The sequence below is a fragment of the Kryptolebias marmoratus genome, linkage group LG8 (assembly GCF_001649575.2).
Source record: "Kryptolebias marmoratus isolate JLee-2015 linkage group LG8, ASM164957v2, whole genome shotgun sequence".
NCBI lineage: Eukaryota > Metazoa > Chordata > Actinopteri > Cyprinodontiformes > Rivulidae > Kryptolebias > Kryptolebias marmoratus.
In genome coordinates, this window is record NC_051437.1 from 21,041,440 (window position 1) to 21,069,129 (window position 27,690).

Genomic DNA, 27,690 nt, shown 5'->3' on the forward strand with positions numbered 1-27,690 from the left:
ACATGAGTTTTATTAGTAGAAACGTAATAAAATCTACTTCCATAAATTTAAAGTCTCAGAATACCTTGTGGAATGCCTCTGAGATCCCTAAATAGGGAACAGTAATAGTGTATAATTATCTGCAGAAGAAACCTTTCTGTGCAGCACAAAAGAAGCACAAAAGCTTCACTGAAAAAGTAATAATTTTTCTGTATGAAGATCATGAACACAGAAAAAAGAAATTCTTGGCTTAGCCCGCTCTAAATCACCTTTTAAACTGGCATCAAAGCCTTTCATTAATCCGCAGCTTTAAAGTAAAAGCCACTGTTCGGCTCTGTTATGCTACTTTCTGAATATTACGGCTCTTTCATTATGATTAAGTACAAAAGGCTGAAGAAAAAAAAAGAGAGAAACTTTTCCACAAACAGAATAAACTGACAGAGAATTAAAATGCAGATAAGAAAACTTACTGCCAGAAAATGCCAACTTGTTTTGGTGAGTACCCTTGAAGTGAAGGAGGGTCCAGATTGACAGAGAGTGATTCACTGGGGGCTGGGGGACAACTGACTTTAGAGAAGGGGAAAGAAAGACAGAAACTTGGTAAGAGAAAATAAGAGATTTAAAGAGCAAACGAGGCAAAGGGACACTGTCATGGGGAGAACAGAGCTGAAAAGAGGAAATTTTGAACAGACATACCACAGGGCCTGAAGGAGAGATTAGGTCAGACCTTAAGCTTGTTTCCAAAACGACACTCTGCTGTTTGTGACCATTTCTGTCTTCCTTTGCTGTGCTGGAGAGCCTAAATTCTACAATACACAGCGTGCCCTTGAGGAGATGAGTCTAGGGAACAGAATATAGTGTATTTAATCAGGTTTCAGATTCAGAGATCACATGAAACATGTTAATAAGACCACATCCACAACATATGGAAGATAGAGAGGTGAAGACATGGCCTGTAGGGAGGTGGTCCTTAAGGCAGAGAAGCATTGTATTAACCTCTGGGGGCTTATTCAGGGGACATATTTAGAGTTACCAACTAGGACACAGCTGCACTGTCTGTAGGAAGCAGACTTGTGTTACTAAAATGCCACAAAGACAAAGAGCACCAAGAGGGTGTTTTCCATAACCTTGTCCACTCATGTCCCACTGACTAACTTCAGTCTGCAGAGAGGATCAACTCTTTCTTTGTAAAACATACGCTGTTTGACCACCTTGTACTTGACAGAAGTGTCTTTACTTAAGTAAATACTTGACACACACTCTACCATCCAGTGATACGACCAGTGATGTTACTGTGGAACATCTATTATAGCTAAGTACCTACTGACATAAGCAGAGACTCTGTGTTTACTATAAGAAAAATCAAAAATAACATCAAATAAAAAGCGCATCCATTATGCCTTCCAGATTGAATCATCGTTCCCTCTTCTGGTGCAGAGAGTCGTTGTAAAGGACGCACATTATCTCTTTTACCAGCCTTTATTGAAGCAAAGCTGAAGATGTCACAGACTTAGGACACCATGTATTTTATGTAGAGGGTATGTGTTGTGCATTTGGTGGAAGGTTAAACCACTTTTAGGTTTTCTCCTTGTACAGAGATGGCCTTCTGGCTCTGTTGTTCCTGTCCCAACTGATGACTGCAAAGAGAAATGCACTCTTTATCACAAATTTATAAAATATACAGAAGAACATGAAGTAAACATAGAAGCACCTGAGCTTCTACAGGAAGTACAGTACTCTGTCATCGTAAAAATAAAATATTAAAAACAGTATGGCATTTAGTCTGTTGTAACACTCAGGATCTGTATTCCTCCACCATCACTTCTTCTTATCTCATTATGGGAACAATGTTTTCATCCTCCTAAAAACAAGAATCATATCCTTTTATTTTTCTTTCTTAAAATGTTTCTCAGTGATGTGTTTACTGGTTGTGTTTTAAAGTGATCTTTTTCTGCTTTTGTTTGGACTTTTTGAATATTTTTTGTTTGTTTCACGGTTTCAATTTTCCCCCCCCCCATTATTCACATGGCTGGCAAAAATAAAGGTTTTATTTGACCTCAAAAAGCATTTTAAGTTGCCAGAATATTGCGGTTTTACTCAATGTTTTGGTTGTTCAAGCATAGAACTTCATGTTTATATTTAAAGGTGTGTTCAATTTAAATGGTAAAAATAGCTGTGACTGTTTCTACAGGTACAATTAATTCATGTATGTATTGTACATGAGCTTTTATTCTTAAGATGTGTATAGTTTAAAATGGCACAAAGGTGTTTATGTTGGTTTTGAATTCTGTTCAGAGCTTTAAGCCTCTTAGTTTGGTGAGCATAGGCCACTGCTCATCTCCTGCAAATACTTTTCATTCAGAGAAGCAGAATGGTGCCTTCATGCTTTAGAGGTGCTTCAAATCAGCAGGGAGACTGCTGAGAACAGAGGGAAAGAAAGATGCAGCCAAACACAGAGATTCTCGGAAGAAAGCCTGCACTGAAGTGACTTAGAGCTGTTTATATTGTATCACTTTTCAAATCAAACAAGTTATTTTTAAATTTAACTTTCCCCAATTTTACTGTAGAGATTTTAACTGCATGCAAAATGCATTAAATAAATTTGAAGTCAGTGATTTCTTTTTTCTTTTATGGAAAGCCAACAGCTCTACAGTGACAGTTGCAAATAGCATGAAAACAAGTCAAGAAAGGCAGTTACTTGACAGGGTCATAAAACCTGCCAGGGTCAGGGTTCAGAGACCACAACCCCGCCTATCTATCTTCCTCTGTTGTTTAAACAAAACAAAGTGTTTTGGTCGGTGACAGAAAGACGTGTTAACACCCAGCAACTGCTGCACTTCTAGATTCCCTCTGCTTTTCTGCTCCATGGCAATAAATTGTAATTAAATCACCAAAATTGCTGTCTACAAGCTGTAAATGTATGCAGACAATATATGAAAAATATTACATAAAAGAACGGAAAATGTTTAGAATGATAATCGAAAAATAGTTTTTATCTTAGTTTTAGTTTGTGTTCAAAATGTTCTTTTTTTCATTTCCTGGTATGTGAAGTTATTCTGCTTTCATCTAAGAATCCAGATACTGTATTGTTACACCAGCATGAATTTTATGGTCTTTTTTTTTTTAAATTAACCCTTTTTTAATTCACAACTTCTCTCCTGGTGACAGATCTTTGAAGACATGAGTCTGTCACAAAAAGAGAGCTTTGTGTCATTACTTAAATTAGATAACAAAGTGTGTCCTACCCTTCAAAGATGAACAAGTCTACTGTTTTTATACACATATTACCCTAACAATGGATAAAAACACTCATTTTGGGGTAAACTTAACAAAATGATTGTTTTTAACAACACGTTTTTTTATGTTCTGGATCACATAATAAGTTCATGTTGTTACAACTTAATCTGTTGTCTTGAGTCCTGGATGCGATGAATGGTTTTCCTGATTTCGGTAAGACATGTTTAAAGTCTTGTCATACAGTCATACAGCTGTATGTATCCAAGCATGTTGTGTCTGTTTGTAACTTGAGACTTTTAGTAAGCTTTTACATTGTTTGTATTTTTATGATTCTCGTGTCTGATAAAAGCACACATCGTTTTGAAGTATTAGTTACATCCTTATGTTACTCTTATTAGCAGTGTTATAGACATTTACCATTTAAAATGGAGATAATATTACCTTCAAGCATTAAGCTTGTTTTGTATCATCACAGACATGGAAAAAAACCTTGATTTTTGGTCTGAGAATGTCTTTTTCTGATGGCAGCACATTAAACCAAAGGTCTGAACTCTGAAGCCGTTACCAGCTTTAAAAAGGAAGATTTGGATTTAAAACTAGCTTCTGCGTATTTCGCATACATTTCCCCTCTGGATGTCACTGCTCTGACACTGTGATATATGCATGATGCTTTTTAAGGATCATATGAAGGCTGTAGATGTTTCAGGGTTTAGGGGTTAATGCTCGGGCCTGTTGTACATTCATCCTTCTTGAAAGAAAGGTTTTACAGTCGCTGAGTTTTCCACTCTGTTCTCTCATGGCACATTGACTAATGTGACCACTCTAGTCTCTTAGGATCTTGTTAGCTGCAGACCTGCAGTGACCCAGACACCCTCATTGTTCCCCTGAAAGCTGCAAGAGTTGCAGACTTTTAAAAAAAAAAATGGACTTAATTTTTAGGGAACAATCCATTAGCCTCTGTTTTTTGCACATGCATGCACTGTGGAGGACAAATTAATATGGATGTGAATGACCTGAGAGAATTTTATTGCTTGTGACTGATGAACATGTCTGAAGTAGTATGCTTAGAATTTAGTGTTATGTTTGACGAACCTGTTGAGTAATTGGCTCTCCAGATAATTCTTTCCCAAGCAATATTGTTTCAGCATGACACTAAACATGTTTACAGATATGGAAAATGCTGCTCAAACATAGATGCTGATTAGTACTGACTGTTGTTCATCCCAAAAAGCCCCCCATTGAGTTTTCCACAGATCAAATCTCCTGCATCCCTCCCAATCCCCCCCTTTCCCTCATTGGTCGATCAATAAAACTCTGAAATCCAGCTGCGTGGTTTCTACCGCAGTGCTGCTGCTCTTGAGTGCTTTAGTGATGTTTAAAAAACAAAAAAAACATGGATGTCACATGAGCATCTGGAGATGCTGCAAGGTTATGTCTGAATTTAAAAGAGGTTTTGGGTCATTCTTAGTGTTTATGGGGACAACATATTAGACAAACATATTCAACAAGACAGCAAAGACACTAATTGTTCCAGTTCAACAGAACAGTTTTTTATATGTGGCCCAAATCAATTGAAATGGGCATTTTTTTAATAACTTAATGTCAAACGTGTCCACTTGCAGCAGAATTTAGGCAAAAGAAGATTTAAGAAACATTTTTTTATTTTGTCATTTATTGATCTGTTGTCCATTCAGTGTCTCCACTTCATCTTTGTTGTCATAAATATGTGTAAACAAATGTTCTCACCTTATCCTTAGATTTGATTGTTAAACTATTAACAACACCTCAACGTTTAAGACTTCTGTCCAAACCTGTTTAATTTTAAGAAAGCATACAGTACACCTTAACACATGGAAGAGATTGCACTCTAGTCATACAATGTCAAGGTTTTATTTAAATAAAATTGCATGAGACCCCCCNCCCCCCCCCCCCCCAAAAAAAAAAAAAAAAAGAGTTATGATATGAAAAACTTTTAAATGAGAAGTTAAAAAGTTTTTTTTTTAGTGTTGCGGTTTATTGCATTTTTGGCACAAATGACTTCATTGTAATTGTTAGATGTCTTCTGACTCAGAGAAAGCGAATAATCACTCCTGTTTTTAATCACCTCCCTGCACTTCCTCCTCAGACATCTATCCACCTCCACAAGTGTCTGGGAGTTGTCTAATCCTTCCTCGGTTATCTGCAGATGGCTGTTAAAACGCTCCACTGGAGCAGCAGGGGTTAAGTGGCTTGTTGAGGCGAGCCTCAGCTGCAGCTGATGAAGGAGGAACTGTCTCTGTTCCACTTTTCCCAAATGGATCCAGTATCTGAACCCTTTTTTTTCTGCAGGCATTTCAACTCACTGCATAAAAAATCTTAAACTAGAAGGTTACAGACATCTTAAGTAAGTATGTTTTTTTTCTCCTTTTGTTCAAGCTTGGTAGTATGAATATGAGTTCACTGTTACCACCAAGATACTACTAATAAACTAACTTGTATGTGCAAAATTATGCTTATTGATCTAATCCAATGGAACATCCACTTTTCTTTAGATTTGCAGCTAAATGTACCTTCACAAACCAAAAATATATGCTCACAATTTATCCCATATAAATTATACATTTAGGTGATTTTTCTTGAGGTATAACATCTCACTAGAGTTTGAAGTGTGACTGTTGACTGGCCTTGAAGATGTGGTAAATAATGTTTGTAGTTTGTTTCTCAGGGTTAGACACTGTGTAAGTAGTGCAGTCATGACCGCCGGTATGTTCTGTGAGCTTCATTGAACAACAGTATCCTGTTTGATTTGGTTGTGGCTCTCTGGTGGAGCTGTCTGGTGGAGGAGTGTGCCTCTTCCTTCTTCAGACCAATTTGATGAGCGACTTGAATGCATCCATCCTTGCGCACAGATTTGTCTCTGGGCTGCCGGTTCCCAATAACTTGATTTGCACTGTGTTAGGTTTGTTCAGTGTGAAGCACTGTTGTCTCAGGCTTTGGCTGCACAAACACTTAAGAGTTTACTTTCACCTTATTCAAAGTGCTTGTCTCAAAACCTTGAGGCAAACTGAAGTCTGGTGTTGAAACTTTATATGTTTTGTGTGCTCTTTGTTGATTTGTAAAACTGACACAAACTAGCTGGAACAGAAAATATTGCCTGCCACCTTTCAAACTAAGATATTCTTATTCAGGTGATCTATTGGAGTATGAGCTGGGAATGACTCTTAGCCACTACCACACCAAATCTCTGCTCAATAACTGAGGAATTGTGTAAATTATAGTATTTTTTATTTTATTTTCTAAGGTTGACTACTTGTGGTGGCCATCTTGAATTGGGTTTACTACCAAAGTTAATTGTAGATGCATATTTGATTATTATTTTATGAAAGCTTCAACTAAAATCTGTCCACTGGTTCGTGAGATATTTTGTTTACAGACAGATAAACACACACAGACGCAGGCAAATGCATTATTGTTCATTCTGGATGGCTTTCTGACACCTCTGTGTGAACATTGTAAGCGCAAACAGACCATCATCCAACAGCGGCGTATGAATGTGAACATCCTACTGCTCTGCAGAGATTAATGAAAAGATGCTCATATATGAATCTGATCAGAAGCCTGAGTAATCTGAATATCAACAAATTATATTTAGTCTCTCAGTACAATAGGACAGTCCCTGAAAAACTAATCACAATTTCAACAAAAGACAGTAATTTAACCAAACTCATATCACACTAAGCCCATAAGGCATCTTTTTTTTTTATTTTAATGTTCTGATTGTCCTAAACCTCAAATATAGAGACATATTCTAACCAGCGCTCCTTTCTGAGACCACAGCAAGTTTGAGACAAATGTGCTAATTATATTTTCAGTTTGGTTTTCACAGACACCCTTCAGATATGGAGCTTAGTTTACGCCCAGTTCAAGCTGTTTAAACTGATACAGCTAATAATTAATCCATCCGTTATCACCTGAGAAGGCCACATACGGCACAGAAACAGAATAATCACATTGTTTCACACCAGGATCTCTGGGATGAATACACTTATATAAATCTTTGAAAATCACATCTTAAATTATACATTCATCATCAAAGTTAAATCTTCACAGAATCACATACTGAACAGATAAACACACCTCTATTCCTACACACTTTGTTCTGTCCTCTGCTCCTCATCTATTTCTTCTCCGTTTTTACACGTTGCCTTATATTTGTGAATATTTGTACCTGCTTACATGCAGTGTTGCCGCACATCTTTAACAAGGCACACGTTCCATCTGCGCAGACACTCAAACACACCGAGGCACAATAATCCTTGAACTGACTGACTCCTGTGTGGTCTTTAACAGCTTTAATTAGCAAGAAAAGTACAATTCATGAGTGAATTCCACCGTTTCGTATCGACAAAATGCATCATTCGCAGCAAGGTTGAATTTAGACCTATCCTTTGTGATTACTTTGTCTGTTTCTTCTTGTTCAAATTGTTTAATGATTTTTGCTTTTGATGCCGTTTTATTTTCCTCTCACCTTTGGAACTACGAACATTATAGAAATGTACAAATTGTTGCCAACTTGTGGTTCATAACTCTATGATTTTAGATAAATAAATTTTATATAAATACAGTAGATTACTCATCACATATAGTAGTCAAGCTAAAATTACAAACATAGTTGCTACAAATACTTATTGAGTTTATCTCAAAAACTAAAAAATGAAATTATACTATAACTAAAATGTATTATGGTCTTGTTTGCTAAATTGCCATGCTAAAAGGTAAATTTCACTACAGATCATTTAAATTTCACAAATTCATCAAATCTAAATGACATTGTTTTGCAACTATTGACAACTAGTTTATGAACGACATTCATGAAAGCACCCCCAAAAGTGTACTCCAGTGGATTAAATCATAAATGTGGGGACAAGGTGGGAACAAAGTGGGCTGAGGTGGTACGATGTGGGCAGAGGTGGGCTTCAGAATAAAGTGCCTTAACCCTCCTGTTACAAGGGCTTCTCTGTCTCTCTTTGTCTCTCTCTCTCTCTCTCTCTCTCTCTCTCTCTCTCTCTCTCTGTTGAGGGCTTCAGGAGGGTTAAAGACAGTTTTGCAAGCTGGACACACACGAAAATGCCATGATTTTTAAAACCATGAAGCTTGCTGGTCTCTTGGTTGCAACCATTTACCTTTTCAACTAGTCTTTCCTTGTCACAGCCCAGTGAACCCAGTACATTTGATGCTTTTTAAAAACTAAAAAAAACAAACAAAAAAACACCATTTGATAAAATTGTATTGCTTCACTTCAGTTTAAATGGCCATTTTATGTAAAAATGGAAATGTATTTTGCAAATGCCAGAAACAGATTATGGAGCAGCAAAACAAATCTTTTTTTTTTTTTCATACATCCAGTTGTTGGTGTGAACAGCAAAAGTTTCAGTAGGCTTCAACAAATTTCTGCTTGTCTACAGTATTTGTGGCTTGTTTTGTTCTCTTTAAATAACTTAAATATAGTGGCAAATTGCATTATTCTGGCTTTTTTATCTTTTGGATTTGTGCGGTTTCTTTGCCTGGATGACAGTAAAGGGCCATTCACTAATCTTCCCTTTAAGTGATGGCTTAAATTCTTTAAAAGGTGTCTCAGAAAAATAAATTGTTAAACGCTGAAGATAAGCAGAGTTAATCAAAATGTGCCTGCATCAACTTTTTGTTTCAAAGTAAAAAATAATGCCAACATACAAGTTAATGAGGTTCAATCGACAAAATATAAGTAGCAGGAAGGCAGAAAAAGAAGCGAGCTAAAACAAGGAACTGATGGAAGAAGTGGATAAGGTCAGATCTCTGTTTGAGAGTGACGAGCCTTTAAAGAGGAAAACTTGAACTTTGTGAGAAAAATAGTGTATAAAATCATAAGTGAGGAGCGCCGATGAGTATTTGTCAGGTGTTAGTGACATTTAGTGTCAAAAAAACAAAAAAGTTGGGCAGAGAAAGAGCTTCTAAAAAGTCAGGGAAATTGTATTACCTGAGATGGTTTTAAAAAGAGAGGATTGTTGTTTTGATAGAAACATTTGTGTGTCAATCTGGCTTTTTTTTTCTTCAACTGCTGTTAAACTTGCATTTAGTTTATTGAGGCTTTTCGCCTCCTGGATCATCACCTGCACCCCTTGACTTTCTGAACGCATGGCTTCACAGAAGACTGACTGCTCTAACATATCCCCGGTCCTGTGCTAAACACGTCTGTGTCAGCCTGGCTTTATCTGAATAACACCCTGTCATTAAACATTAGCACCTTCAGTGGATTTCTAATACGCACAAACCACTTTCTGTTGAATCTGTGTTAGATGGCACAAACAAAGCCGAGCATTCAGACTTTATTTTAGTGAGCTGATTCTTTTTGACTGCACTACATCCTGACGACATGCCTTCCTACACAACAGGCTCAATTAGGAGCTCATAAAGTGTCAGAAACAGCCGTTTACATTTTCATTAGAAACACTTGTTGAAAAAGTGACGTTTCAGATGAAATGTCAGAAACTGATTTCCAAGTAACATAACAGAGCAAAGCCTGCAGCTGTGCTGAAAGAAAACAATGCCATTAACATGCTTTGCCACTGTGGGAGCAAATAGGAAAAAAAAAAAAAAACAATCTCAGAGGACCTTTTGAAATGATTAAACTTCCATCATTTTGCACTGCCTTTGAGTAAAATCTGCTGTTTTAAGTGGCTGTCATTTAATAAATAGATGTTTTATTTTGGGTTATGCTTTTTGGTTTTTGCAAAATTGCATCTGAAGTATTTAAGTATTTTTATATTTGTTATCAGTATGTGTTTAAGTATCTACTGATTATTTGTCTTTTGTTATTACAGAACTTTTTAAATGTATAGTTATACATTATTTCATCGGGATAGTATTTAAAAAAAACCCCAATAATTTATTTGTTCAAATTTTTTATGACAAATAGAAATATAACAGGCTGGATGGTCCCTCTCCTCTTTAGTATTGAGGGAGTCACGTCTATGGTCTCCAGAAAATAGTTTCAAATTTTGATTTGTTTGACCACAGTCCATTTTAAATGAGCTTTGGAGCAGAGAAGATGGCAGTGTTTCTGGATGGTATTCACATATCTCTTCTTCTTCGCATGATAGAGCTTTAACCAACATTTGTGGTTGGCACTGTGAGGAGTGTTGACAGTGATTTGTGGACGTGTTCCTGAGCCCATGCAGTGATGTCCAGAATCAGATCTGTTTTAATGCAGTACCGCCCGAGGGCCCAAAGATCAGGCGCACCCAATACTGACTTTCAGTTTTGTCCTTTGGGAAGTTTTCTTCAGATTCTTGAAATTTTTTAATGATTGTTTGAACTGCAAATGATGGGGTATTCAGAATATTCTTCAAGCTGCTGCCAATTAACCTAATCAGTTGCAAAATGCTCTTCCATCTGTTTCTTATTGGTGGTGCTTACTTTTACAATCTTTTTGTTGCTCCTGTCCCAACTTTTTAGTTGTGTTGCCGCTGTCAAATTCAAAATTACCTTAAATTTTCTTTATCTTAAACATTGATGTGTTTACTATATTCCATTGTGAATAAAATATGGATTAATAAAACTTTCATATTGATGCGTTCTGATTTTATTTATACTTTACACAATGTCCCAGCTTTTTTAGGAATTCGGTTTACATCTCAGCTTCAATACATTGTTGAATGGGATGTCTGTTATGTTTCCAGTATAATTTAAAGCAAATGCAGCATGTTGTCAAAAAGATGAAAGTTTTATTACTGTTCAATTTCCTGATAGGAAATACTGTTCAGCTCTCCATCTTCTAAAAATGTTCAACTCAAGAACAAATATGGTGTTAAAGTGGCTGTACTCAGACCATTTTAACCACTGTGGTGCTTGCAGGCACCTTTCCCTGCACTGTCAGGGACCCTAGCAAATGGAACATATTTCATTTTCAGTATACAGAGGTGATGCGCTGGTTCTTTTCCTGGGTTCTGTGAAAATGACATTCACGCACTGCCAAAAGCCCGCTTATCTTTGGAATGGTGTCTCAAGTGGCAGCTCATTGTCTCCTGAGTTCTGACACCAACTAATAACATCTGAGCCTTGAACATTCAGCATGCTTTCATTACAATATAACGTGACAATGAAGCATCTTGAGATCTGGGCTGGTTAATGTGGATGGTTACACACTGAGAGCCGACTCCCTGCAATCACACCCCAATCCATTAGCTCCATTTATCTGCAGGATATTTATAGGGTACCTTGAATTGAGGTCTTGAGGCAGGTGAGGCGCGGGTGGAAAGCTCCATCCTGACTGGCAGTGATTAATGCATGAATATGTGAGCTTTATCTCAAGTCCGGCAGCTTTGGGACCAGTGAATGTCGGTGCAATTAAAGGCAAGTGGCAGATGTAAAAAAAAAAAAAAAAAAGCGAGGTATTGTGTCTATCTGCACATTACAGACTGAGCCAGGGCACATGGACAGTGTGGTGAGGGTTCCAGCAGCAGGGTCTATTCATTCCTTAATCACCTCCACTACTCATTAAGGTCTCATTTTGTTCCACCCACTGCCTTTCCCTGTGCTGTGCCAGCAGATAAGGTAGAGCTGGCTGAGAAGAGAGAGGAGCTGGGGGAACCCCATTAAAGAGTGACAGAAAAAAAAGAATGTGCAGAAGAAAAGGACAGTCGGCGTTGGAGTGATGGAGTCAATGAGCTCAGGAAGAGAACTCATGGTGAGGGAGCTGAAAGAAAAATATGTGAGATAGAGTGAGCAGCCCAACCATAAAATACAAACAATTAAGTCATCTCTAATAGAAAATGTAACATGTAGAACATTAAAAAGATAGTTCAGATCTTTTTAAGTGAGGATCTGAGCAGAGGTTATGAAGTATTAGCATCTTACCCTTTGTAGATAGCTCTTTGAAGGACTTCAGTTTGGAGAAATAGATTTTAATTCTGATTGGAATGACAAGCTAATGGCTAGTCTGAGTGAGGTCAAAATCAAAGTAATTATCTGCCACCTTAAATCAAATCTAGTCGTTAAAATTCAAGAGGAGTTCATGTCAATGTTATTTTTTTTTACTTTTACATTGCTGTCAGTTTCAAACCACATGATTATTTATATTGAATTTTACGATTATTTGCATTGCAAATAGCAGCAGCAGCTAACTGTAGCACTCCTGGTGCAAACTGGTGCACGTCCGTCAGGAATATAATAATATTTTTGGCGCAATAACCATAACATTTTTTCAAAAAGATTGAAGTTGTTTAAAACTACACTTTGGTCTTAGCTTTGCTATGACTAGCCCTCAGCCCATCAGTCTGGACAGCATTAAAATTTATTCCTCCAGACTAAGGTTATTAAAATGCAACATTAGATCTTATTTGGTCATAACCTGTGCACAAAACCTTATTCAAAAGATTTGAACAAACCCTTTAAATTATGGGAAGTTTTGTGTTATAAACATATGGAGTTTAGCATAAAAAACAAAAAAAAAACTCAAGACAGTGAAGACCTTGTTCTTGTACAGTAGCTGGATACATTTCCAATTTTATCCAGTCATTATACTTCTTAATATAGCATGGGGGTCCTCTTTCTTTTATTTAATGGATTTATAAAACACCAAGTCCTTGCATGAAATTACACAGTTATTATGTTCCATTACGAGTACAGTGGTGGGAGCTTTTCACAGACTGTTTCTGTGGATCACATAAACTGCTTAATATCATGGTGACGTTAGCCATCATTACAGTTCTCATTTGATTGATCAATCCTTTCTCATGTCCAGAGCTTAAATAATATTTTATCAAAAGCCAGGAGGCTCACTGGCATACAGAATGTGTCTCTTGTTGCCAAAAGTGAACACTGCCTCATTAAAAGACAATTCATATTCAGGGGCCGGAGGTGGAATAAGCCAGAGGACTTTGTATTTTGTTCTCTTGTGTTGTTTGGTTGGGTTTGGATGCCAAAACTGGTCTGATTTGGACAACAAAGCTGGTAAAGTTCTACTTGGTGATGATTAGAAAAAAGGCTATGGTGTAGCATTAAATGCACTCTGTCACAATGTAAATTGTGCTTACTGAAAACAAAGCAAAAAGATGCTTAGCGTTTTGCTGATTTACCAACGTGAAGTCCCTGACAAAGCAATCGTGAGGACAAACAGGAATCCTGTGTGCTTCTGTGAGCAAATATTAGGAAGAAGTCATCGTTTACAGTAATGTGCTTTAAGAAGCAAAAAGATTTAAAGGGACCTATTTTTACCAGGGAAATATCGATGAAAATAAACTCTGTCAAACTCAGAAAAAGTTTTTTCATCCGATTAGTTTCTCTAATTTTATGAAGCATCATTTGAAAGACAAGAATATTTCCCCATAAGATTGGGTTCTTTCAAAACATCTCAATAAAAACTGCAGCTTGAACAAAATTGTTCTCCAGGCTCAGTGAGGTTAAAGGAAGCTTGGCTGTTTCTGCGGTGAGCGAGAAAGCAGTATTTTCGGTTTTTTTATCTTCGCTGCCAGAAAGCACAACAGGGGGGAGTTTATTTGCAAAGATGCACTGAAGTTCTGTATGCAAGTTATCCTACAGCAGTGTGAAGGTGACTGAAACGCCCAGAGGGATCAGCAGTCACACAGAGGTCACTGAAGACATCTTATAGTGTCTTTATTTTTTTTTAATTAAAAGAAGCTTAGATTTTTTTTATTGAGTCAAAAAGTGTCAACAAAAACAAACAGCCTTTTCCAGGACTGCAAATACAGCCTGAAACGTAAGGCAGCAGGTTAGATAAGACAATCCTGAGTGACTGGAGTCATTCGTGACAAAATGCAAACGTAAACCTTTCAAATTCATGTTGAATTAGAAAACTTTTTCAGCGGATGGGTTGTTTAAGTTTCCACATTTTTTACTTACTCACAGCATTGACTTTAACTATGTGATGGATAATAGTTGGGTTTTTGTGTCTTCATAAAACAATATTCCTGCTGGCTTATGAGGAAATGAGCAACAAACGGAAATAAGCTGGAAGCAGACAGAGGAAATGATGCTCTTATCTCAAATCCTTAACAGATCACCTCAAACATGATTTATACAACAAGCAGAAGTAAAGCTTTATAGAAGGCATCGATCTCCTTCAAGATGCAGTGCAGCACACGGAGAACCAGAACAACAAAACAGATGATTGTTTTCTATATTTTCAGCCCATTACGCAAAGCAAGTTTGACTACAGTTAGCTGACCGGTTGTTTTTGACTAAAGAAGACAGACCTCATTCAACTTATTTTGTGAATTAAAAGAATATATATTCTGATGTAGGGACAGTGACATTTCTTTAAAAAGCCGTTGAAGAATGAGAGACAAGAGTCTGTCATTTTCCTCTTTCTGGCAGCTCATTGGTTTACTGCTGATAACGCATTGCTTCTTGATGTAACCATGCACTGTCCTGTAAATCTTTAATGCATAAAAAGCTGAAATCACACATTATGAAAACAATTACTTTTAGTTGTATTGCAAATCTTTCCTCTTAAGTTAGTATAGTATAGATCTGTGAAAATGCTGATAAAATGTTTTTAAGTGAACCAAGATGTAGAAAAACATCCCAAAAATAGTCATAAATTGGTGAATTTGTTAGTATACGGAAATTCAGTAAATAAAACTCACTTGAGCTCGCATTTTTTATAATGCAGTCGATTTTCTCCGTATCAGCTTTTCCTCTCCTAAATCATCAAGCAGTCATTGTGGTTTTCTTCTTTCTTGGTACGTTTCCCTTTTCCCTTGAGTTTCCAAATATCTTTGAATGCCTGTCAAAAGGTACAAGGCCAGGAAGATAAAACATTTCTCAAAGCTACAGAGCCGCTCCAGCACCAAGAATCCAGAGAAATATTATGCGCAGAGATTTTCAACATTACTCAACAAAACTGTCAGGTGGGCCTTTGTTGCCCGAGGCTCCACTGTATTTGAAAATCATATATTTGTAAGGACAAAAAAAAATTATGCATGGTATGGTAAAAGGCTCTATTTTAGTCCTTTTAACACTTGCCCTAGGTGGGGACAGTCTGTCAGGCTTTTACTTTTAGACTTATATTGCCCATTAAAAAAAAGAAATAAGAAAAGAAAAAAGAGGTGGCTAATGCTGCCAGTATGACAGCACAACCACCTAAAATTTCAGGTTTCAGACACATCTGTGCTCAATTACTGTGCGTAATTCAACCAGTAAAAGCATCTTAATAGGTGGGCGGTGGAACGATGGCAGGAGGAAGCGAAAGAAGAGGTGGAGGAGAAGGAGGAGGCCAAAGGAGGGCAGAGAGTGAAGAATGAGCTGGAGGAGATGCATTTGACTAGATTGTACATTTTTAAGGTTGTTACCACTGCAGCATCTTAAAGGCTGCAGGATGTTTAGCTGCTTTGCCATAAAAAGAAGTTATTCTCCAAATATTGGCAGTTGCCCTTTTATAAAACGGCTGTAAGTTAAATTGGGAGGACGGCAGAAGTTTGCTGCACATGTTGTTGTAGCTGAGCCATTTTAGCACATTTTTGTGAGCTGACCTAAAGCAATTTATTCAAAATCCATTAAGTATGTGCCACAGGGTGAAAAGCATAAACTGCATTAGAAACCACTGAACATCACCAGAAATCAAATTAGACTCTGGTCATAAAAATGCTAATATTTATGTGAGCCTGCAGTCACTGAGTTAGCTTAGTTTTGATCGTTAAAGCTTGTGTGTTTTTACTTTGACCAGGCCTTTGTGTTTCCTGGAAACAGTTGCTGTGTTAATGAATGGCAGATTATTTAATGTTAGGAGTGAGGGGTAATCATTTATTGTGTACTAAGGGAAATTTTGGGAAGTTGATTGAAATGGTGTGTGAGCGTTCAGTTTTTAAACCTATGGAATAGTTTTGTTTGCAAAAGACAATTTTTTAAACTTGAGTTTGACATGTTGTGTTTGTGCAGCTTAGGTTTCCACAAGCTTCTTCAATGTTCATCTTGTTTAGTTTTGTATGAACAATAAAATATACATATGATCTCACTGCCATATGCTCTTTTATGCAGTATGCTCCAACTCTCTCTTTTTGAATTTAAAAATCCCTTTGCCATCTATCAAGTTAACCCCTTGTTGTTTTTGTCGTTACAGATTCCTCTCCCCACCATAAGCCGAAGCCACCAGCTACTGACCTCTGCTACAAGACTGAAATCAGCAGTCTCATGGATTTCAACTCTCCGGATGCCTCCCTTGACAAAGGTACAACTGCTAGTTTTATTTAACAGAAGTGATTGGTGTAAAAATAGGTTTCCTGTGTTTGTGTCTCAGTCATCAGGGTTCAGAGGAATATTGCACTATGGTGGAATTGATATGCTTATGCTTGCAAATGTATACAGTATAATGTTAGATGATTGTAAGCACACAATATACATTTGCATCTTTAGTTTATGTTGTGTAAATCCATACGAGTTGAGATGGTGGCAAAGTTGTTGAAATTATGCCAAGATTTTAGTATGGAGTGAGAAAAATGAGCAAACTCTCATCAAACTCACACCCTTCTTTGAATGTGCCAAACATTACAGGTTCTACTAATTTGCTTTATTGCATTTACAATTGTATTTTAAACAGAAAACAAGGTTTCATAAGTAATTAAATGTGTTAGGTAGTGTATAGTATTATAAATTGTGTACCTCTCTCTAAAACGGTTTACATTTGATTAAATTATCACCCAGTGTAGACGTATTAATGATGACATGATATATAGTCACTTGTGTGCGGTGTGCTCAGTTACTTGCCAAGAACCATTCCAAAAAGCAGCCCATAAACTTTAAAGACTGTATTTATTTCCGCGTCTCTTATCTGGCTGGGTGGTCTGACCGGTCTTAGGCGAGCGTCATAAGCTCCTCAGACAAAATACAGTTACGGTTGTCTGTGATCTGGTTCCATGTTGCAGTGCATGTTTATGCCAAAATTTGCTTTTAGAGAGAATTGATGATGCTAACCAATGCACCAGTACAAAACTGTCTCTTTAACAGTGTTTCCTGTAGGGTTGCCAGCTGCAGCATAGACCTACAGCGTCACCCAGGCAGCCCGTGGAGACCCTGTCCTCATTAATTCCCCGCTTAGGGGTCTGTTTGTTTTCTTTTCTGATGCTGTGATGATACTAAGAGGACACTTAAATAACCCTCATTTCCCAAAAAAGGGAACAAACTGTTACTAATAGTGGCAGTGGTGGAGTATAACCGAGTACATTACTTTAAGTTCTGAAGGTAAAGACAAGTTTAATGTGCATGTTATATTTTTACTTTTTCTGTTCATGTCACACTTTGAATTTTACATGTTTCCATTTGGATTCAGACGTACTGCTCTCCAGCATTAGCCTGCCTGCGCATTAGGTCTTCACTCGCTTTCCTGGGTGCTAAAAATGTGCAGACTCAGGAAAAACACATACACACACAAAACCCCTGCAGTGGCCAAGGCCACATATATATCACTACAAGTTTCATCAGAATGAGAACAGGCAACTGAGGGTGATGTTATCAGCAAATTCATCTCAGTTCTGCAGCAAAAGAGAGACAGGCAAGGAGAGCAGAAACAAACGCAAGCAGCAGGCATTGGATCATTAGTGAGACGTGCTGCTTCCGCACATTAGGTGGCTATGATGTCACAGGCCTGGTGAAGCTGGGTGCTAGCTTAAATAAAAGGTCAAAGCGAAAAAAGTCAAACAGGGCTCCTGGAGGACAACAAAGGGATTTTAAAGAAGATGATGACAAAAAGGGATAAACAGAGGAAAAAATAGTGTTGAAGAGCACCGTGAAGAGGAGAAAAGCAAGGTTGCTCAAGGACTTTATTGTCTGTATTCAGTGTGTGTTCTGAGGGAGAATTATTCAGAGAAGAAAGAAAAGTAGAGATAAAAAAGCACAAAAGAAAGGAAGAACATGCATGTGCGGGGGGGGCAGTAAATGTGCAGAGTGGTCTCTGCCAAGTATTTCAATTTTTCCTCGCGTACTGACACTTTTCAGAACACCTGCCCCCATCAAAGCCCTCTCATAGCCACTGAGAGAGTGGCAGTTAAATTTCTTCAAGCAGCTAAATCAATGCCTCTCCACTGTAATTTACACACGTCTTAAATAGCTACTCAGGGATGCCTGGACAGGATTGTTACAGTTGACGTGGCACTGACTCATCTAATTTAATTATACCAGAAAGTGAAACTGGAGAGGACAATGATATATTAGTTATGGAAAGATGGCAAGAGTATGGTCACATTATTTAAAAATTTTGGAAGAGTTTTGGCAGCAGTTTGCTTTAGTACCAAAGTACAAAGAAGGGCAAAAGCACAAATGACTTGTTACAGTGAGCATGAATATAAAGTCTCAGAAATGCACTAAAGTGTTCGGAAAATAAATTTTAAAAAGTGGTTAATCTTTCTGATTATCTGTTATCAACTCTAATAAAACAATCAGTTAACGATATTGTCATTTTCACATAGAATAGAGCAGTTGTCTTTGTCAGTATTTAATTTAATAAATATAACTTTGTGCTAAATAGGTTAAAGTTTTTTGAAGTCAAGCTTAAAAGCTTATTTAACCAAACTTTATTTAGTTTAGTTTTCAGAGCTGAGCTATTCTTTGTAATGTTTGCTCCGTTATATGTTATTATTGGCTCAGTCTCAGGATTTTATTTGTATCTAATTATGATTAAACCTTACCAAAACGTTTGCATCTGACAGTCTGTTAGGTTTTGGATTCACACCTGCGTGCACGACTGTGCCAAGGTGATGCAGAGGTATATTTTCTATTTCTAGAACTCACCTCCAGGCTTGACACAAGGCTACGAGGTCTGGTACAATGAGTCACCGATATTAATACATTTGGCTTGCCCTGCAGATGGCCATTAAAAAGACCCACTGGCAGTGAAGATACTCTTGTAGAACTGGTACTTTTGGATAGAAGCTGGTGTCAGGTAGCTTCTTTTCAAGTACTGCCAACCAAATGGTTTGAAAAGAAGAGAAACAACAGTAAACCAAAGAGAAATGGTCTGATTGTGTAAACAGGTGTAACATAAGCTGTTCTGCAGTGGTGTGTAGTTAGAAATGTGGAATAGCTGGCAGTTTAGACAAGACAGATGCAGCTTGGACTCAGCTTTGGGTCAAAAATGTAAGAATCTTGCAGTAAAGAAAAGTTTCAAATTAAAATAAATTGCTCGGGAGTAGAGAGAGCAAAAAGTTGGGTGTGGAAAGAAGATTAAAGGCGAGTTAATGGCATTGTCTGAAGGGTCATTACAAATCTGGGTCCTCAACATTCTTGGAATTAGAGTTAATAAGTAGCTAGGTAACCCCCTGGGTAAATAAGAAAAGCTCTTGTTATTAAAGCAAAAAGAAAGAACTACAACCCAATCAAATAGACAACAAAAATAACCTTGAGTCAAATACACTGATGTTTTAGACCTCACTGAAGCAGGTCCACCGCTATAACTGGGATGGGCTCAAGACTTTTGATATGACTGTGAGTTTCTTTTAGGAGTTAAATAGTTAATATGAACAAAGTAACTTTCAGCTGACATTATTTATTGTCTGACAGGTAAGAAAGAGGTCACTGGGATCAGAAAGACCAATAAAACCATCACCTGGCAGAAATCTAAACCCTAACACTCAGACGCTCGGAGGCTGCAGGGAAACGTCGGTGAAGACTTGTGATGCAGCAAGTCACAGTCAGTAAATTCTGATCAAAAACCTTAGGGAACTCCCTGAAGCAGTTATTAGGCACCACTTCTATCAATAGGAAACAAACCTGACCACTTCTATTGTGTGATGTGGTGATTTTGACTTTAAAATAAAATGTCTTGGTTGTGTATTTAAAATGCAAACTTCCGTGTACTGTTGTTTCACATAGAGCCAAAAATCAGAACCTTATTCTGACAATTATTTATCCTTAAGAAGAGATACAATGCAGCTATCAAATTACTGGCAAATGATTTAGTGTGATTTATTCTTATCCTCAAATAAAATGTACATAACTATCTTTACAATTCTGAAATAGATAATATTATGCAATAAAACAGTTTAACAATTTTTTTTACAACCACATTTGGACAGTAACTTAAAATTCTGTTAAATATTGATTTCTTACCTGCAGAACTGCTCCTACATAAAGCCTCACAAGGTAACGTCTTTATATATTGACACGAAAGATATTTCTCAAACTGAGCAGTTAATTTGGTCTCAATCATTGCGATATAAGCAGAGGAGAGCTGCTACAGGAAGCTAGAGTGTTTAAGCAGGGAGATGGTAACAAATGAAGTTAAAACAGTGTCGGGATGTGTTGTGAAGTGACGCATCGTAGCATGTTGACTGGAGGCTGGCCACCACTGCTGTTTGGGGTTATAATAGAAAAAACCAGGGATGGCTGTGTGACTAGTTCTGGCTGTCACTGGTATTCTCTGGCCTGAAGGGCTATGGGAACTTAAGAGCTCCACCAAGGACATGCTTTCATGTGCTTTTTTTTTCTGGTATTTTTTGCCCTGCAGACATAAACTGTGAAGTGAACAAACCACCTGCCAGTGAGGGGTTCGTCCAGCAAGAAAAAAAAAAATGCACAACTTACATCAAATAAGCCTTAAAAAGATCTTGGAATTTACTGGTGATCTATTTGTGTTTTGTTACTTTAAACTTCACCTGCATGTCCAAGATATTTTACTGAAATAAATACTTTTTTGTGGTAAAGAAGATAAAAGTTTTCCTGCTATTACCAATGGCTGACTTTTGTCTTATGTTTCAAAGATATATTTTAATATAGTTAAGTTCTGGTTTTACACTTTTAAAATCTTAAAGTCACTGTTTTCTTACATCATCTTAACTAGTTGTCTTAAAGTAAAGTGATTCTAACTATTTGTGTTACAGATGATTTACTTTACAATCAGAAACTTCTTGCACTAAAATGGGAGCAAATTTAGTGTTTTTTAAAGGCAGTTTAATGAACATCAATCAGTTGTGACTCTTTTTGTGCATTGACAAAAATGAAGGGAACATTTTATAATAGTTCCAGGAACTGTACCTATAGTTGTACCAACTACTAAATAAGAGGTATTACTACTGATAAATACAGTAAAATGTGCTTTATTTAAGATACTCTGAGGTCTTTTGTCACTGCTTCAAACAGAGTAATGTTCTATGAAAACAGCCATGAGAGTGCAGAGATCATACAGTATCTGAAACCTGTATTTACAAACCTATATTAGAAAAAATAAGTATTTTTCAGTGAAACAATGACAATAAATCAGCTGAAACCTTTACATAAACCTCGCTAAATGCACTGAGTTATTTGTCACCACTGATATTATCACAGTGCACCCACACAAACGTGACCTATATGTTTTTTTCCTGACACCATTTTGCTGCTACTTGTCTTTTAAACAAGGCAACAGGCTGACCTGAGTGGGTCAGTCACATCAGCTAAAATGCTTTCAGGAGCTGAATTACCAGTACAACTGGATCTTCTGCATGTTTTACCCCCGTTCTCCCCCAGTATAGCCCACTGACATCATCATGTTATGCAGATAAATGTCAAATGCCAAAAATACATTAAAAACCATCTAGCCTTGAATTACTACATCACAATAGAGAAGAGAACTACTTTTGCCTTTGACAGCTTACTACACTTGCTTGCTTCTCTGACTTGCTTACAGATGATGCAGCAAGGTTGAAATCTCAAGCAAAAAAAGGACAGTGCAGTAGTACGTTTCTGCTTTGTGTCATCCTGCAATGATTTACCTTTTTTCATCATTTTACAGTGACTCACACTGTTCTTACAACTATATTTCTAAGACATCTCACTCCAAAAACATATATATTTGTCGTTTAGGTGATAATGGCTTCTTGCTTGGACCATTTTTTTTCTTTTGTACTCTGTCTTATTCACAGCTCGCTGCTATTTTTCTTTCCATTAGTTCACACTTTGTGACTTGTGGGCTGATATTTCTTGCAGGGTTGTTCAAGGTTGCTGCAGCACAAGATGCTGAGAAAGACCACAGGGACAGAAAGAAGGGAAAGTGGCAATTTATGAGGAGAGGGTGTCCATTAACATGAGCTTTAAGTGTTGTGTAAGAACCAGTGGGCCAGTCGGAGGACATACAGGGATAGGATAGAGACCACTTTGCTCAAAAAGCTACAGTGATAAAAAGCTTGACCATCTATAATCACACACATACAGTTGTAGACACATACATGAAGGTATATTGCTGAGATTTTTTTTCATGGCCTATTTTACACAAATCTATCTGTTCCTAAACAATGAAAGGTTGACGTATTCTTGGCAATGAATATTTCATTGAACAATAAATGACTGCAAATAGATTGTCTTTTTCAATTGATTCTCATTTAAATGATAATACTCTCAGCTCATTACCTCCTGGCATCCAAGATAAAGGGATATGGAGAAAAATAGAGGTAAACTGTTTTTAATAAGGTAGATTTTTTCCCCTGTTATGCAGTCAAATATTTGTGTCCCAGCTAATTTTCTGCTGTCCTGAGATGCCTGTATTATCATATTATAGTGCAAACAGTCTGCCAGGCTTGTGCATTTTAGTATTAGGAAAATCTAACAACTATGCTGATTAGTGTTTTGTCTTTAGTGTTTGAGCTTTGAACCTTTCCTCGTTAGCTTACATTTCAACGAGCATTTCACAGTCAGGGAGGAACAGGAGGAACAACATTAAAATGTTGTATCTGATTCTGTATTCGGCTCACAAAGTTTCACTTGTGATGCGTTTCTCATAAAGCAAGTTGTTTCTTTCCCCATTATAGGGATTTCCCTGCTACTGTCTCAGATATCAGACATTTTTACCAGCACAAAAATCAAAAAATCTTGAGCTTCATGTGATAAATGACACAATTATTCATTTCTATGACTTTTTAGGAGAACTTTAGATTTCAAAAATTTGTTTCCAAGTGAAATCATTCTGTACTTACAAATACATAGACATATATATCCTCTAAAAGAAATAGCTTTTGGAACCATTTTATTGTTTTGAGTGCCACTAAGGACAAACTTAAACCTTTTTATATTGTTTTTAAAATAACATTGTTTTGTTTGTGCCTACAGCAGCAAATACTTTCAAAAAACTCAAGAACATGAAGAAACATTCAAGATTTGCCATTGTTTAACTTTTTTTGTTTCTTTTTAGTTTGGTGTTGTTTTGGTGAAGTAACCATGGCTTAATTATTGCTTTTTAATGAGGATGTATCAAAATCAGTTTTACAATTTAAATGTCTATATATCTAAAATCTTAATATCTGTTCTGTTACATAAGGCTGTTCTGTAAGCTGAGGGTCATTTTGCTTCCTGTCTGTGCCAACCAGATAAATAAAACGATAAAAGAAAGTTTTACTAGTGGAATGTAAAGATGTTAGAAAAATTGCAATTTAAAAGGATTTGAATCCTTATCTAATAGCAATATCCTGTGTGATTCCTGTGATTTAGCCTCTAAAACCACCATTATTGCTTTGAACTCCCAGTACAAGAAGAGTGAAAGTTACTTAAAATTTCAGACTTGCAACCTTAAAATCAGATATGTGATGTTATACGTGTCAAGCTGCCATAGGCCGTAGACTCTGAGGCAGGTGAGCAGCTGCCGGACCTGTTGCAGTGCAGCCTGCTGGTATCAGACTGCATATAAATCAACTCACACCTGCCTGTAAGCCCACACCTAGGATCAGCACCCTCCCTCACCGGTGCTTGTTTGTGCGCATGTCTGTGTGTACATGCTTGAGTAATGTGGGAAAATGCTGGTCACGGCCCCACTGAGCTCCTCTTCTCCCTTACCTAAACTATTTGAGCAGAGGGGGAGGGGCTGAGTGTACTGTATCAACCCGTGGGAGTTGCCTTGAACAGGTACATTCAGAGGGAAAGACACAGCGAGAGCTCTGGATGTATTTCCTGGTGTCAGCTGAGCTGGACTTTAGAGGGGAAAAAAAATTATTAAGAATGATGGGATCTGAGTAAGGAGGATCTGTGAAACAAGGCGTTTTGGACGTGTGTTTCCTGAACGAGTCCAGCACACACTTGGCAGATCCTGGAATCTTTTGGAAAACTCCCCTCCGAAGAGGGGATGAGGTCAGGCGTGGAGAGAGGAAAGCCTGGTGAGTGAGTTGAAACAGCAAGTGCAGCAGTGGCGCTTTTAATGGAGGGTGAGGTGACCATCCTGTCATTTTCAGAGGTTTCACTCTGGTAGGTGTCATGTCTGATAGTGGGTCACATGTTTCAGTGTTGAGCCGTTAGGAGACTTTAACCTGCGCTGACCTCAGATTACCAGTAATTGTCTGAACCTTGGAACAGTCAACCAATAAATAATTAATTGCGCTCTTGTCCTGACATGGAAATATTGAATTACTGGAGAATCTTCTTCCATTTGTGAATATGTGGTTACAAAGATGACTCTCACAGTTTCATTTCATTTTGAGTTGTTTTAGTACGCCTTTAGTTTCGTGTGGGGGAAGGTTACATGTTGTTGATGACCAGGTCACAGTGCTGGAAATTTCTGCTGTAAAGTTTATCTCTAAACACTGCTGTTAAACCAGGTAGCAGGCTGTGTTTTTAACATAAGCATAGTGTCCTCTGGCTTTTCTACATGCATGTCTTTCAGTCAAACAGTTTTTTGCTACATATTTTTTTTACTTGTTTTGCATCTAAATTCCCACATTTCATTTGTTTATTGGTGGCTGAACTGTGGCTCACCTTTATACTAAAAATAGCTCAAATATAGAGGTAGAGGTTCTTGCAACAAAAAGAATTCCCTCGCTGCAACCTGCTAATGTGTTGCAAAAATGTCCAAACTATAGAGTCACCCTTTGAAAGCATCTCAACTTATTCTGTCAAGCTTCATCTTGAGGTACGATTATAGCAATTACTGTTTGTAAAGCAAAACTAAAGACCTGGAGGCTAAATATGACTTTTCATAACCCTCACTGGAGCTATTGAACTCAGTTGCACACTTTTGTGGTCGTTTTCTTTTCTAAAACTCCCACTATCTTCACTTATGTCATTTCTAGTTTGTCTTGCAAATTGGAACACAGAATTATTCATGCAATCACTGATGCTTGTTACCATCGTAGCTGGTTCTGTATAATCATAGCTGTTGATCGTTTCCCCCAAAAAATAGGGAAAAAAAGTTCCAGTTGGGATCTTTGCAGGGTTTAATTTACATCAAGCTTTCGTTATCCGCTTCTGTCAGCCAAGCATCAACATTTCAGATTACTCTGTTCCTGTAGCCCTTACAGCTGTCAGTCAGAGACAGTTCATTGGCCAACAGTGTGTCATTAGAGTAGGCTCAACCCTGAAGATTAAAACCTTCTTTTAATCAAGCTGTGAAACAGAAACTTTTTTTGATTACTAGCATAAAGCCTCCTAATGACATACTGGATTGGGTTAGGGCAGTAGATGCATGCTAGCATTTATGTGCCTCCATATAACTGCAAGTGTCTCTTTATGTCAAATAGAGAAAAGGAGTGGCTTTTTTTATTCTGAAAACCAGAGAAATGGGGTCATCTCCACTTTTTTCACTCACAGATGTGTAAGTTTTAACAAAAGAGACTTATTTATTTCATCTTATGATACAGCAACAAATAAAGAGGAGTGAAAAGACGTATTTAACCCCAACCAAGTTATTTTAGAAACTTAACCAAACCAAAAAAATCAAAAACTGAAAGAAATTGCTACTAATTGTTAAGGCTCAGTTGTAATGCATATTGTTATAACAATTACTAAGATAGTAAAATGACAACAATGATTTTTAATAACCATGCTGATTTATGCATCAGCCACTGCATAGATGCATAGCTGTGGACCTTCTAATGCTTCCATTCGACTCAGTTTGACAGGATAATTGTAGGAGCAGCTGATTTTGTTCCTAGTTGTGTAATTGCCATCTTTCACTAACTGTGCCTCAGGAACTGCTCCCTCAGGTCAGAGCTAGTTTCACTCCTTTGTGGTACACAGGTGACAATTTAGAACAAGTCACTGAAAATCAGCAGCCTGTCAGAATCAAGTCAGGGATAATGGCAAAGCAACTGTAGTAATCATGAGACGTGCCACTTTCTGAGGGTATGAAGTCATTTTGTATTTCAGCTTGGACAAATTGATTGGAGTCTTTATAATGTCTCATCTATCTCTGTTTAAGGACTCTGAATGATCACATTTACTTCAAAACAAAAGCAAAAATTCAGTGTTAGGAATCAAACTCACCCCCCCGTTGGGTGTTGATCTTAAACAACAGTCATTCCTCTACAGCTCATCAAATTTACATAACCTGCTTTCTACAGATCACTGAGAAAGCGACTCACATTTGCAGCGGCAGTCTTTTCAGTCGTGTCGCTTTATTTACAGATGCTGTCATCAGAAGCTCAAGTCACTTCTACAACATATTCCAGATCCAGAATTTTTAGAGGAAACCAGGATTATTTTGACACCTCGATATTCTCTTTTCACCATGCCAAACCATCACTGTCATCTTGGCATGACACATGCAGAAAACACTTTTTATTTTTGGCAACAGGGCGTGCTTGCTGATACATCTTTGATTGGTTTGAAAGATTGTAGGGTGTCGTCATTGTGGCAGGTAGGCAGACGTTCTGTGTGTGTGTGTGTGATGAAATATCCATGGTGACACATTGACTGGCCTCTTATTTGGCTCAGGCTATTAATAACAACACCTTAGTCTGCTCCAGAAAAGGGCATTTTTCCAACTATAAGCACTCAAACGTACCTTCACACTTGCTCTGCCATGCATGCACTGGTACACACGAGACGGTCAAAGTTAAACCACTGTCATCCATGAGAAAACTGTCCAAATAAAAGTTTGTCCCTGTGAATTCATTGTATTCAGGAAATAAATTGAAGCAAGCTTAGAGTTGTGCAACAATAAAAGGAAAATAAAAAAATACATATACATAAACATACAATATATATGTTATCAAACAATGTAAAACTCAGTAGCATTTATGTTCACATACTGTAGATGTTTGTCCAAATTAGGACTGAAGAGATAATTCTGTGATACCCCATGGAACATAGGCAGGTTTTTTTGTCTGGACTAATGAAACCGACTCTTATCACATAAGCTGTTCAAAATAATACTTAAATCTTCTATCAACCCAAAACACCACAGCAAAGCACCATCGTTAACATGCAAAGTCAGACAGCAATATACACATCATTAGTCATACCAGAAACAGGCAAATAGTGCAATTTTTCTGCTATTACAGTCCTCTTTTTAAATTTTTTTTGTCCTTTTTTCCCACCTGAATGCCTGCAAAGCTAAAATCCTGGGTGATGAATTGTGTGAAACTAAAAGGTGGACCACTGAAGGACATAGTTGGTAACTTGAACGTTCATCATTATGGCTATGAATTTTATTTATTAATTTTTTTTTTGCTAAATTGCAGTTTCAGACTTTCTTAGTATTTCATTATATTACATTATATTCAGAATGTTACCACTGTTAAATCAGATACTTAGTTTTTTTATTTTAAATAT

General features: G+C 37.3%; 1 protein-coding gene across 10 annotated transcripts in view; it reads left to right on the top strand.

The window, feature by feature from the left end:
• The window catches only part of kazna (kazrin, periplakin interacting protein a), a 151,592-nt gene that overhangs the window by 90,718 nt on the left and 33,184 nt on the right, over window positions 1-27,690 (top strand). For 8 of the 10 annotated variants that reach the window (XR_003039215.2, XM_017417723.3, XM_017417722.3 and 5 more), the window contains one exon: window positions 16,313-16,420. Coding sequence is in view for 9 of the 10 variants with exons in the window: in XM_017417723.3 (XP_017273212.1) it covers window positions 16,313-16,420 (108 nt within the window). In the remaining variant the exon portion in view is untranslated. Of the gene's footprint in view, window positions 1-5,560; window positions 5,600-16,312; window positions 16,421-24,018; window positions 24,300-27,690 lie in introns of those variants that run through there. The other 2 variants (XM_017417727.3, XM_017417728.3) reach the window with 2 other exon arrangements.